General features: G+C 50.0%; 2 protein-coding genes across 3 annotated transcripts; both read right to left on the reverse strand.

Annotated features, from left to right (window-relative positions):
* Positions 1-2,986: 2,986 nt before the first annotated feature.
* Fbxl14 (F-box and leucine rich repeat protein 14) lies at positions 2,987-8,450 on the reverse strand. 2 transcript variants are annotated; one of them, XR_004770984.1, is made up of 3 exons: positions 7,212-8,450; positions 3,382-3,903; positions 2,987-3,150 (listed from the first exon to the last, which is right to left on the reverse strand). XR_004770984.1 is itself a non-coding variant. In XM_027429277.2 (1 exon), exon 1 carries the CDS (start codon positions 8,361-8,363, stop codon positions 7,161-7,163), a length of 1,203 nt encoding a protein of 400 aa, XP_027285078.1. In that variant the 5' UTR covers positions 8,364-8,449; the 3' UTR covers positions 5,634-7,160. The 2 variants fall into 2 exon arrangements, 1 of the variants encoding a protein (XP_027285078.1); XM_027429277.2 differs by lacking the exons at positions 2,987-3,150; positions 3,382-3,903 and having other exon boundaries at positions 5,634-8,449.
* LOC113837054 (myristoylated alanine-rich C-kinase substrate-like) lies at positions 8,376-9,263 on the reverse strand. Its single transcript, XM_027429378.1, has 2 exons — positions 8,795-9,263; positions 8,376-8,746 (listed from the first exon to the last, which is right to left on the reverse strand). Exons 1-2 carry the CDS (start codon positions 9,261-9,263, stop codon positions 8,376-8,378), a joined length of 840 nt encoding a protein of 279 aa, XP_027285179.1.
* Positions 9,264-12,478: the final 3,215 nt, after the last annotated feature.

Raw genomic sequence — 12,478 nt, forward strand, 5'->3', positions numbered from 1 at the left:
TTCTCTGTGTGATCGCCCTTGATGTCCAGGAACTTAACTCTATAGACCAGGCTGGCCTTGAACTCACAGAGATTCTCTTGCCTCTGGCTCCTCAGTGCTGGGACTAAAGGTGTGCATCACCACTGCCCACTGCCCAGCTGGTGATTGATAGTAACAAATGAGAGTCCTTTACTCTTTGTAGACCATAGAGAGGTATAAGGAAAATATCTGTGGAGTTGAGCCTTTTCACCCTTGAACAAGAATAGCCAGAGTTCCACAGCTGGACCCTGAGTTATGATGGCTGCAAGCATGTGCGCATAACAAGCCAGATGTGTCAACATTCTTAGCTCTGAGGCTGTCAAACACAGGCTTCCGGCATTTGGACTCCACATGACTTGGAACTCTGTGGGACCTGGCTCAGGTCCCTGGGAATAGTGGGCAGCACACCCAACTCCACTGGCTTCTTCAGCACCCTGTAAGCTATTTAGCAACCTGAACGCTTCTCAGCTTCCGTGTTCATAAAACATATCTAAGTTTGCACAGTGTAATTCATATCAAACAAAGGGACAACCTTGGGCATTCTGAGGTTTTAGTGTTTGTATTCCCAAGATGCTTCGCTGCAGGACCTTTCTGAGGAGGTCAAAGTGATGCCCTGCGGTTTCTTAAGTACCCGCCGCATATTGGCCTCCTGTGTGCTTGTTACAATCTGTACCAGGTTCCACACGGAGGCAGAACTCTCTTGTCACCTACATAACATCTTATTGACCATATCAAAATTCTTCCCCATATAAAACCCATCTGCCTGCTGTTGGCCAAGCTCTTCACCATGCCACCCCGGTCCTTGTGATACTGTTTCATTGAGCTGCTATGCCTCTCCTGCCACCACAGACCAGATCTCATCTTTATTTTCCAGTGTCACAGATACAAGAATCTTAGTAAGTTGTTTTCTCACTTAATGCTGGAAAAGGAACTCAAGACCTCAAGCACGCTAGGCGTGTACACAATCACTGAGCTGAGCCCTTGGCCCCGTTCACCCGTTCAGAGTGCTTTTTTTTTTTTTTTTTTTTTTTAAGACATGTGGTGTTTGTTCCTTAAACAATTAAAAGCAGAAGAGTAGTGAGATAATAAGAACTTATGCCCATGCAGAGCATGGTGGTTCATGTTATAATCCCAGGAAGGTTTGAAGCCGGCCTGGGCCACATAGTGAATTCCATCCAGGTCACTCTGAGCTACAGAGTGAGACCCTGTCTCAGAGGGCAAAACAAGACCTAAAGGAAAACATTCTTTCCTTGTTTGGAGAAAGTGAGTACACTTTGGGAGCTAACTTACAGCAGCCAGGATACTGGAAATCACACGGTTTCCTTGGCACTAGGGTTGAGTGGCCCCCTCAGGTGCAGAATCACCGTGGCAGGTCACCTCCCTGTCCATCTTTGCAGAGTACCACGCCTGCTGGGTTGCTAACAACAGCCCCACCAGGCAAGATCCAAGCAATCCCTGGGAAAGAGGAAGAGGCTGAAACTGGTCATTTGTGAAGGTTTCCAGCACATCTCAGTGAACAGAAACATGTTTGTACCCAAGAGCCTGAGACACACACACACACACACACACACACACCCGCCTGCTGTGTATTTACCTCCCTCCAGCCATAAATTATGAATAGTCTCGGGGCGTTGATGGCACACACTTTTAATCCCAGCACTCGGGAGGCAGAGGCAGGCAGATCTCTGTGAGTTAGAGGCCAGCCTGGTCTCCAGAGCGAGTGCCAGGATAGGCTCCAAAGCTACACAGAGAAACCCTGTCTCGAAAAACCAAATATTTATGAATAGTCGATACCGATTTAAACCCAGAGTTCTTACCTACTTTGTGACATTTGCTTTAAAAAATACACTTAGTGTTGGAATGAGTACATTGACAAAAATGACCTGTGTGGCCCTGAGCTCAGGTTTGAACGTAGCTGGTTTCTAACCCGGTGCTGGTTTCATTCAAAAACCTCACACCTTCCTCTGGGGTTGGTCATGGCACAAAATGCAGGCCTTTCCTTCAACTAAAGGGATAGGATTAGCTTTTTAAAGGGGTGATGTTTGCTGTGGGGAAGAGGGAGGGTCCCAGCATGACTTCTCTAGCTCCTCCCTGTCTCTGAGGACCAGCAGCTAGGACTTTTCCTTTCAGAGCTGGGAAGGCAGTTGCCAGCTGTATAAGGTCTTGGTTTTGTTCTGCAGACCTTCTCTCTTAATGAACAGGCTCTTGTTTCCTGAGGCTACAACTTTCTCCTTTGCTTTTGAAAACCTGAGTTCAAAGCTAGGCTTGGTGGTTTATGTCTGTAATCTCAACACTAGGGAGGCCGAGGCAGGAGGGTAGCTGTTCAGGTTCAATGCTAACCCAGACATTTTGAGTTCCAGGCTAGCCAGGACTACATTGGGAGACCTTGCCTTAAAACACACAAAAAGAGAGGGGTTGGAGAAATGGCTCAGCAATTAAGAGCACTCACTGGCTGCTCTTCCAGAGGACCAAGGTTCAATTCACAACACCCACATGGCAGCTCACAACTGTATAACTCCAGTTCCAGGGGCCCAACAGCCTCACACAGAAAACTAAATTTAAATTAAGAAAGAAAGAGAAAGGGAGGGAGTGAGGGAGGGAGGGGAGGGGGAGGGCAGGGAGGGAGGGAGACTCCAATTTCAAATGTTCTCCATGAAGGATGTAACTCAAGATCAACACCCTTCCAGGGAAGCCCCAGGGTTTGGGAGACAGACCACATGCCCTTCTTCTGGGGGGTTAGGGTGAGGTGGGATAGTTTCTCATGGAGCTCAGGCTGGCTTCCAACAAGCCAAGAATGACCTTGAAGTTCTGTTCTTCCTAGTACTGGGATTAGCCGAGTACTCTACCACATCTGCTTATGTGGTGTTGGGGAATGAAGGGCTTCATGTGAGCTAGGCAAGTACTTCACCAAGCAAGAGGCATCCCGAGCCCCCACAGCCTTAAGAAGGAAACTACAATGAAAGGAACATGTACTTTTTTAGATGTTTATTATAGATTCGAATTTTCCTTTTAAAAAATCTGTTTTCTCTTTAAGGGTCCTGGCACCAGCTTAAGTGTGAGGTGGGCAGTATTCTTGCAGTACCACAGGCAGAGTTAAATCAAGCAGACTTCCCCTTCTCCTGCCAGCAATGCCTGAGGAATTCAGCAAGAGGGAGAATTTACACCACCACCTAGCTTGTAGCCAGAGGTCCACTGTAGCCCTACAGCACTGTAGAAGCTGTCCGAACCCCCATTTAAAGTTGCAATTACAAACACTCATGGAGAAGGCTACTGTTGATAAGGCGATGACCTCCCGATGACCTACCCCAGGGACTTTTTTCTTTTTCCTGTGAGCCAAGGTTTAGCTCTGTAACCCTGACTGACCTGGAATTCACAACTGGCCTTGAACTTAAAGCGATCCTTCTGCCTTAGCCACTGTTGGGGTTATAGGCATGAGCTACCATGTCCATCCAGCCTTTTCAGTTCTTGAGTTTCACCAAATCCTTGAGCCATGGCTTTTCTGTTTCCTAAAAAACTGATCCAAAGTACCCTTTAGTTTTTGTGCCACTCACAAAATGTATAGGAACTCACTCTCTTTACCTGTTTTTGTTATTTAGCAGTGCTGGGGATCAACCCAGGGCCTGGTGTAGACAGGTGCTTTACCACTGATCTACAGCCGCCTCTCTTCTGCCATGTAGGAGAGGATCAACCCTGTACCCTTCCTCTTTGAAGCAGCGTCTATGGCTCAGGCTTATCCACACGGAGTACAGCCAGCTCCCACTCACTTGAGGGTCATCTCACAGGAAACCAAGGTTGAATCAGATACTAGATCTTCCTTAGAAGGGGACTAGTTCAAATCGTGGCTCCTCCACTGGTTAGGCAATGTTAAGGCAGCTTACTCGCCCCCTGTAAACAGGGAGATGTTTCAGTAGGTTGCTTGAAGGATTAAAATTTAAAAGTACCACATGGATTCCCAACATGTATCTTTTTTCCATTCAAAAAGGGTGAGACATGAGCATTTGGTCCTTGCTTTCCAGAGAAGCTCCGGATGTTTGCCTCGTTCAGGCCATGGGCAGCAGATACATGACCTTAACTGTCAAATGCTAATTTACCAACCTTTAAATCGTTATTATTTTAAACTTACATATCTGTGTCTGTGCACACAAGTACTGGTGCCCAGAGGCCAGAGGTATTAATCTCCCTGGAGATGGAGTTACAGGAGGTTAGGGGCTGGGATATGGATGCTGGAAACTGAACTTGGGTGCTCTTAACCACTGCGCCATCTCTCCATCCTCTCAAACTCACATTAAACAGGAAACAGAAAATGTTCCAAAGTCTTAGTAGTGGAATTATTTTGTACATTAGATGAGAATGTTAGCATGGTGTGACTTAGGAGGCTTCCAGTTCTTACTGACTGAAAAACAGGCCAGGAGGCTATGACTGTGGAGCCCTGGGGGCTGGGTTGACTCTAGGGAGCAGGTCTAATTCAGACCATTTCTCACTGGGGGGGGGGGTCATACATTTTTGTTGTTGTTGTTGTTTTGCCTTTAGGCAATAGTATTAAGGGAAATCTTGACCCTCCCTAAAGAAAGGGAAGACAGATCTGATGTCACTCACTTAGACCCCATTTTGGTGACTCCAGAGAGGGAACAATGCAGCTTTTGTGCTATGTTCGAGCTTAGTGCTTGGAAATTTTGTAAGAGCACTGCAGGCCACAGCAACCTAGGTTCTAGGCCTCTGTCTGGAAAGATGGCTGATCTAGGAAAGTTGAGAAAGTGACCTCTGAAACAAAGTCCACCTATAAACCACTCTACTGTTTGAGCATTCACGGGTCTCTGTCCCCAGCCAACCGATGTCATACTACTGACTTTGGGGAACTGTGCTAAAATGGTTGGTATTTATTTATCCACCCTGAATTCAGCCTAGACCCTCACCAGGGGTTGTGTGGCCAGCCTGGGCACCAGAATGGCTTCAGATGCAAATTTGCCAGAACTTCTGGCCCAGTTCCCTACCCCCCAGGAAAGTGGCTGCATGCAGCCAGGCCTGGAGGGGAATGTTAAAGAGGAGCAGTGCTGCCCCCTTTCCGCTGGACCTGCACACACACAGCAGCACGCATGGCTGGGCCAGCCGGATGGATTGAGAGCGCTTTCAACTTGCCCTGAACAATGGCTGGGCTCCTCCACCCCTTACACTGTGCTCTCAGGGTAAGACACCCATCCCACTTGCCCACTTCCAGAGCTCGTTAGGACCCATTTCTTCAGGATTACCCCTGGATCTCCCTTCCACAATCACTCTCCCAACCCCATAAAAAGAAACTGGCCACTCTAGGAAACTGACTCTTCCGAGTCTGGTTTCTTTAAAAAAAAAAAAAAAAAGTTTCATTTTGTTCATTTTCTATGTTGACAATTTAAAACCAAAAATTATAGAAATCTCCAGTCTAGTCACATTTCTAGAAACAGAACATTTGGATGTCAGTGGTTAATCTTACACAGAAGAAATTCTCAACCCTGAACTTATCCCACATGAACAAACTGAACTCTAGACCGTACTTCCCTTTAGGGTGTACATGTAACACCTCCCACGTTAGCATATACCCAACACACAATGCCTTAAAAATAATTCACAGATACAAGGGGGAATTTTGTGCTTTTTTTTTTCAAAAACATACTTCATATTTCCTCTTTTATTATATAAATATCAGTTTAACCTTTTACTGTAAGAATATAAACGTTTTAAGAGGATCTTTGTTATCATTTATACAAATTCACAAACAGTACAATTAATTGATAAAGGTCTCTGGGTTTCTCCATGGTCTCTCATGTTGCTGTGGAGGACTCTAAAAAAATAAACAAACAAAATATCCAACAAAAATATACATCCTACTCAAAAGCGTTTTTTTTTTTTTTTTAAGCCACAGCCCCAACCCCCCACCAAAATAAAGCCATCTATTCCTCCATTCAGAACAAAAGCTTTCAGACCCACAAGCTCCCCTTTTATGAACAGAACACAGATGAGACGTGGAGTTCAGTCTCCCCCCTTTCACATTGCAGCCCCAGGTTCTCGGCAGGCCAACGCTGAGCTCTACTCCAGACAGGAAGCCTCACTATGTAACCTTTTTGTGGGAAAACTTGGAAGAGGGTTGGGGTGGGGCATAATTTGCATATATAATACTCCTCTTCAAGACTCAATCTGCATCTCCGGCGAACAAAAAGGCAGTTCTGCTCTCATTTCTCCCATACATTTGTGCTATAAATTAAATCAAGATTTAGAAACATGGTTGGGTCTTCAAAGCCCAAATAGACAAGGGAAAAAAGGAAAGTCACAGCCAGGATGCGGAAGTGGGGCACACTGGGTAGATGGAGGTTGGGAAGAAGCCAAAACAAAAAAGACACACAAACCCAGTGGGCATCTTTCCAGTTTAGGCACAAAAATGTTTCAGTCTCAAAATATCTCTCTTGTAGAATTCCAGGGTTTAAAAGAAAAAAGTAAACTAAAACGAGGTAGCCAGACATATATATATAATATATATATTATATATATATAGAATATACTCAGCAGAAAAAAAAAGGGGGGGGACAATGACTTCAGATTTCTTTGAAAACTAAAAGGAAAGCAGACAGAAACGAAGTGAGTGGCAGAGTACCGAAGGGGCAGTGATGAGAAGAGACTGGTTTACAAAGTGGGTGAAAAAAAGGCTGTTGGAGTCGGGCTTGCTTTCTACACATTTCGAAATAAAAACCAGATCACAGTATCCAAATAAAGTGTAAGTGAAGGCAGACATCTTTCCTCAACTCCTGGGGGGGGGGGGTGAAACGCCGAGTCCCTCCCCACCCCCACCCCATTTCCAAATGCAGTGCCCCGGGATACAGTTGGCGGTGGCTGAATCAGTCTCCATACCCTGCAGAAGAGTGGGCAGAGAAGCAGCAGCAGCGTCCATCTCTCCACCCACTGGGAAAGGAGGAGAGGAAGAGTGGGTAGAGGGAGCAGAAGAACCCCAGACGCAGTGGGGAGGGGCGCCGGACTCGGAGAAAAGAGCCCGGGCTTCGCGTCACGGCCCCATCGCGGCCACTGCCATGAACGTGTAAGTGCGCGCGTGAGTGTGCGGGAACAGTGGCGGTCGTGGGAGGAACAGGGCGGGGCAGGGGACACTGGAACTGCCGCCCTCACCTGACCTTCTCACTGTCCGTCATCTGCCAGAGTCCCAGGTTAAGTACCTTGAGGCAGGGCAGCTGCGTGATGCGCTCCAGGCCGCGCTTGGTGATCCTGGTGCAGCCGTACAGGTCTATGCCCGTGAGCTGGCTCAGGTGCTCAGCGATCAGCTCCAGCCCCTTGTCCGTGATGCGCACACACTGTCCGATGTTGAGCGTGCGCAGCCCGTGCATCTGCCGCACCATGCGGTTGATGCCGTCGTCACTGATGTGGCAAGAGCAGAGGGAGAGGGACTTGAGGCCGTCCAGTCCCTGGGCTATGTAAGCCAGACTCTGGTCTCCCACCTTGTCACAAAAGGACACATCCAGGCCGGAGAGGCGCAGGCTGCCCATGGCCAGGTGCATGATGCCCGTGTCGCTGATGTTGTCGCAGGAGCGCAGGTTGAGGCTGCGCAGGCTGCCCATGTGCGACAGGTGGAGAAGGCCCGCGTCCGAGATGCCGCCACAGAAGCTGAGGTTGAGGAGCCGGAGGCCCGTCAGCCCTCGCGAGATGTGCTTCAGAGAAAGATCCGTGAGTTTCTGGCAGTCCTGCAGCGTGAGCTGCTCCAGGCCCAGGCAGCCCTCGGCGGCACTCCGCGTCATGCCGGCCAGGTGCCCGATGCCCACGTCCGAGAGGTGGCGGCAGCTGCGGAGGTTAAGGCTCTTGAGGCGCTGCAGCCCCCAGGCGATGAGCAGGAGGCCGGTGTTGGTGATGTTGCTGCAGCCCCCCAGCTCCAGCACCTCCAGGCCCTTGAGGTACTGGGCGATGCGGCCCAGGCTGCTGTCGGTGATCTGCTTGCAGAGGCTCAAGTTGAGAGCGCGCAGCGAGCCGATCTCCTGCACGAACGCGTGGCCCAGGCCGTTGTCGGTGAGGTTGTAGCAGCCGCTGAGGTTGAGGCTCTCGATGTTCGCCATGCCCTGGATCACGTAGCTGAGGCTGCGGCGGAGGCTGAGGATCTGCACGCGGCGGATGCCCCGGGCCTGCAGGCTGGGGAACAGCGACGGGTTCGCCCGGCGCAGGTGCAGCTTGGCCTCCACGCCCCGCCACACCGACTTGTGGTAGGCGGCGTCCCGCCAGGCCGTGCACACCTGCGCCGCGCGACCCTTGTCTCGGACGTCCAGGTAGCCGAAGATCATGGCCAGCAGCTCCGGGAACAGGCACGAGATGTGGGTCTCCATCTTCCTCCGCCGCTACGCCGTAGCGCCGGGTGCAGGAGGCGCGGGCGCCGCAGCCGCCGCAGCCGCCGCTGCCGCCGCCGCCGCCGCCCGGGAGGCGCCGAGAGCGGGGCCGCCGCGGGCCAACGGCCGCCCCTCCCCGCCTTCCGCCGGCCGCCGCCCCTCCTCCTCCGGCGCGTCCGAGCGGCGCTTCCTTCCTGCCTCCCTTCCCGCCCCCGCGGGCCGCTCGGGCCTCACATCCCGGCCGGGGCGGCGCCGCGTCCGCGCCCGCGCGCCGCCGCCGCCCCGCGCCCTGCGGCATCCCGCCCCGGCCGCGTCGCTGCTGCGCGCGCCGGCGAGGCCCGGGCCGGGCGCTCGGGCTACGGACGGCTTCCTGCTGCCTTTGTCTGCCGTCCGCGGTCAAACCGCCCAGCCCGGGCTGCCCGCCACTCGGCCGCCGCGCGGGGGGGACTCCGAGGCCGTCGTGCGCCCCTCTTCCCCCGCCGAGGCCGGGCGGGTCCGGCTTCCGGCCGCGGGCAGCGGAAAGCACCGAAGTCGCCGGGGTGAGCGGGCCCGCGCCCCAGGAGTCTGCCGGCCGCGCTGCGCCCTCCGCGTCCTCCGCGCCGGCTCCCCTGCGCAGTGGTACGCGCCCGCGCCGCCGGAACTGGCGGAGCCGTTTCCCTGGCAACCGGGCTCTGCCCTCTGCCGCGGACGCTTAACCCTATCCGCGCCGGGGTGGCCGGCAACCCCGCCGCACCGCGCAGCCCCTGCGAGAGCCGGCGAGCCCACGGCCGTGTTCCCCCCCCTCCTCCGATATCCACACTTACCCCACGCCCTCTCCCGTCCGCACACTTTCAAGGCCACTTTTGCCTGCTTTACTCCCCGCACCGCCTTTAACCATCTCACCACACCCACTGCCCCCATCGGGCGGCCATCCCACCGTTCCTTTCTCTCCGGTATTGAGTCTTAAGTTGGAGGAGAACCTGGGTTTTAGTCAGTGTAGTTTGACAGTCCTCGTTGCAGAAATTTCTCGAGTTATCCAGTGTGCCTTCCTCCTCCAATCTGGTTGTTTCCATACACCCATGTGAGTTCCTTTCCCTTTCAACTTTATGTGTCAAAACTTCTCACCCCTTCTGCCCCCTGCCTTCCTGTCTAACCTACACCTTGTTTTGTCTTTCTGTTTTGTCAGTCTGTTAGACTGTAGACTGTGTGGCCTAGCTCTAGGAATACTTAATGCATTCTGTGTACTGACACACCACCATACGCTGCTTGGCTTGATTGAAGACGCTCCAGCCTAGTGCTTTATGTGTGTTTTGTGAAACTAGGGCAGATCTCAATTCTACAATGTAGCCTCAGGTCTTAAATGTCCTCGTGAAGGATAGGTTTCAGGATTTTGTTTTTTACTGCCTGAGTCAAGAGTTTTTAGTTCATAGAAAAGGATCCTCTGAGTTGTTAATGACAAATTCACACATCTAGATACAAAGCAATCTGACTTAGCTGTTTCCTTGACTCTTTGGGAGCCTGAACAATACATTTTTTTTTTTGTTACATTGTATTTATGGGGGAGAGTGGACAGTTCTACAGACAGTGTATAGAGGTCAGAGGACAACTTGAGGGAGTCAGTTCTCCTACCGTGTGGATTCCAGGATGGAACTCAGGTCATGAGGCCTGGTGGTAGTGACCTTACTTGCTGAAATCTCTCTCTGAACAAGATTTTAGATGTGTTCCAAATTCGAAATATGATCTTCTAAGCCTTTAGGCACTCCTCTTTTTCCTAAGTAACAGATATTTGTTAGACCCAGGTACATACAGAAGTACTAACAGGCATGATAAACAGTAAATGCCATGGAGATCTTCTTAAGTCAGGAAATGCAGAGTCTAAAATTCTTGCAGCCTTGTTATCTCACATTTCAAATACTGTGAGGCCATTGACTTTTAAGACCTTCCTTAAAACAGACTACATTGTTTGTCATCAAATAATTCTTGATGTACAGTGTAACTAACACTTCTGGCTATACCTCAGTTTGTACTTGTCTTCTGGGGTCATCTGTTTATCTTCTGCTTAAAGGGGGGGGACACAAAGGAAGGAGGGACAGATGGGACGGGCCGAGACAGTATGACACGGAAGGTCCTGGGGATGGGTCCTGGGGGTCAGGACGTCCTGTGAAACGTCTCTCCAGCCCAAGCAGATTTTTATTACTTTTTATTCAGTGTGTGTGTGTGTGTGTGTGTGTGTGTGTGTGTGTGTGTGTGTATTTGCACACACGAGTGAGTCCCATGACACCATGTGGAGGTCAGAGAACAATTTCCTACCATGTGCGTCCCAGGAATGGAACTCAAGTCCTCAGACTTGGAAGCAAGTGTCTTTACCCCTGGAGCCATCTTGCTGCCCTGAATGTAGAATTTTTTTCAAAGATTACTCTTTGCAGTTTCATAAACGCTTTTGGTTGTTTTGCCCCTTGTTGCCCTTTACCATCCTGTCCCCCTCTCCCACTCCTCTCAAGACATTCCCCTGCTTCTTTGGTGGCTTCTCTGCTGTTTTGTAATGTGCTGTTTACAGGAGCATGGACAAATTACCAGTGGAAACTCATTTTTGGTTTTCGGTTTTTTTGGGGTTTTTTTGTTTTTGTTTTTGTTTTTGAGACAAGACCTGACTGGCCTGGAACTTGCTATATAGACCAGGCTGGCATGGAACTCACAGTGACCCATCTGCTTCTGTCTCCCTAGTACTCGAATTAAAGTCATGCACCACCATACCCGGCTTTTTTAAAGATTTGGCACAAGTGTGTACCAGAGAACAGGTAACGCCACAAAGCCAACGTGTCGATACACAGATTATTAGAAATGGGTTAATTTATATGTAAGAGCTAGTCAGTATTAAGCCTGAGCCATTGGCCAAGCAATTGCAATTATTATTAAGCCTCTGAGTGATTATTTCATAAGCAGCTGCGGGGCTGGCGGGCAGGACAGAAAAGCTCCGGCTATAGTCGTGAACCTCCTGACATACATAGGTACTGGGAACCAAACTCTGGTCCTCTGGAAGAACAGCAAGTCCCCCTACTGATGAGCCATCTCTCCAGCCTCGTCACATCTTTGGTACTTGAATGTAGATGTTTTTGTGTTTATTCCAAAGCACCGTCATTTACCTCCCTCTACCCCCCCCCCACTTTTCTTTTTCTTTCTTCCTGGCTGCCCTGGAACTCACTGTGTAACCAGAGTTGTCCTGGAAATAGTGGCAATCCTCCTACCTCACCTTTCTAAATGCTGAAATGATAGGTGTGAGCCACCATATCCAGCTACCATAATGTGCCATAACCCTACTTCACACAAAGCAAAGTGCCAGGCCTAGCCTATACAGTATGCACTTTGAGGTTTTTCCTTATCTAGAAAGATCGTTCTCGGTGGCGCACACCTTTAATCCCAGCACTCAGGAGGCAGAGGCAGGCAGATCCCTGTGAGTTCAAGGCAGGCCTAGTCTACAGAGGGAGTTCCAGGACAGCCAGGGATACACAGAGAAACCCCATCTCTAGAAAAATCAAAAAAGAAAAAAAATATTCTCCTGGAATTTTTGTCAATACACAGCTTTTCATTTAAGGTATTCAATTATAAAACATAAGTTTCACATTCATTAGCAGCAAGAAACATTTCAGGGAATAAACACCAATAGAGAAAAAGCACAGCACAAATGAGTCTGTGCTGAGTCACTGGTGGCTATTTTGGCGCTGTGAAAATGACTTCCCTTTCAGGGCCTCAGTTTTTTTATCTAACACTAGTTAGTGTCTGGCCCGGAAGTCTTCAGGCGCCTCCCAATGGTAACTCTAAGCACAGTCCAGATCAAGTCTGGATATCCGCTTATTTCTGTAAAGTGCATTGGTTCAAGTTCAGGCTTCAGATGAATATTTTCAGAACCAGACCTGGTGGTACACCGCTATACTCTCAGCTACTCAGGGAGGCTGGGCAGGAGGATCAAAGCAAATTTGAGGCCAGCCTTGGCTACATGGCAAGATGCTCTTTTTAAATTGGTAAGAAGATAATATTTTGGAAGTGGTTCTCTTCCTCCACTGTGGGTCTAGAGGTTGAACTCCCATCCCCAGGCTTTACACAATATGTTTTCTGGTGGAGCCATCACACCAGCAAGG

Source organism: Cricetulus griseus, chromosome 8 (genome assembly GCF_003668045.3).
Source record: "Cricetulus griseus strain 17A/GY chromosome 8, alternate assembly CriGri-PICRH-1.0, whole genome shotgun sequence".
Taxonomy (NCBI): Eukaryota; Metazoa; Chordata; class Mammalia; order Rodentia; family Cricetidae; genus Cricetulus; species Cricetulus griseus.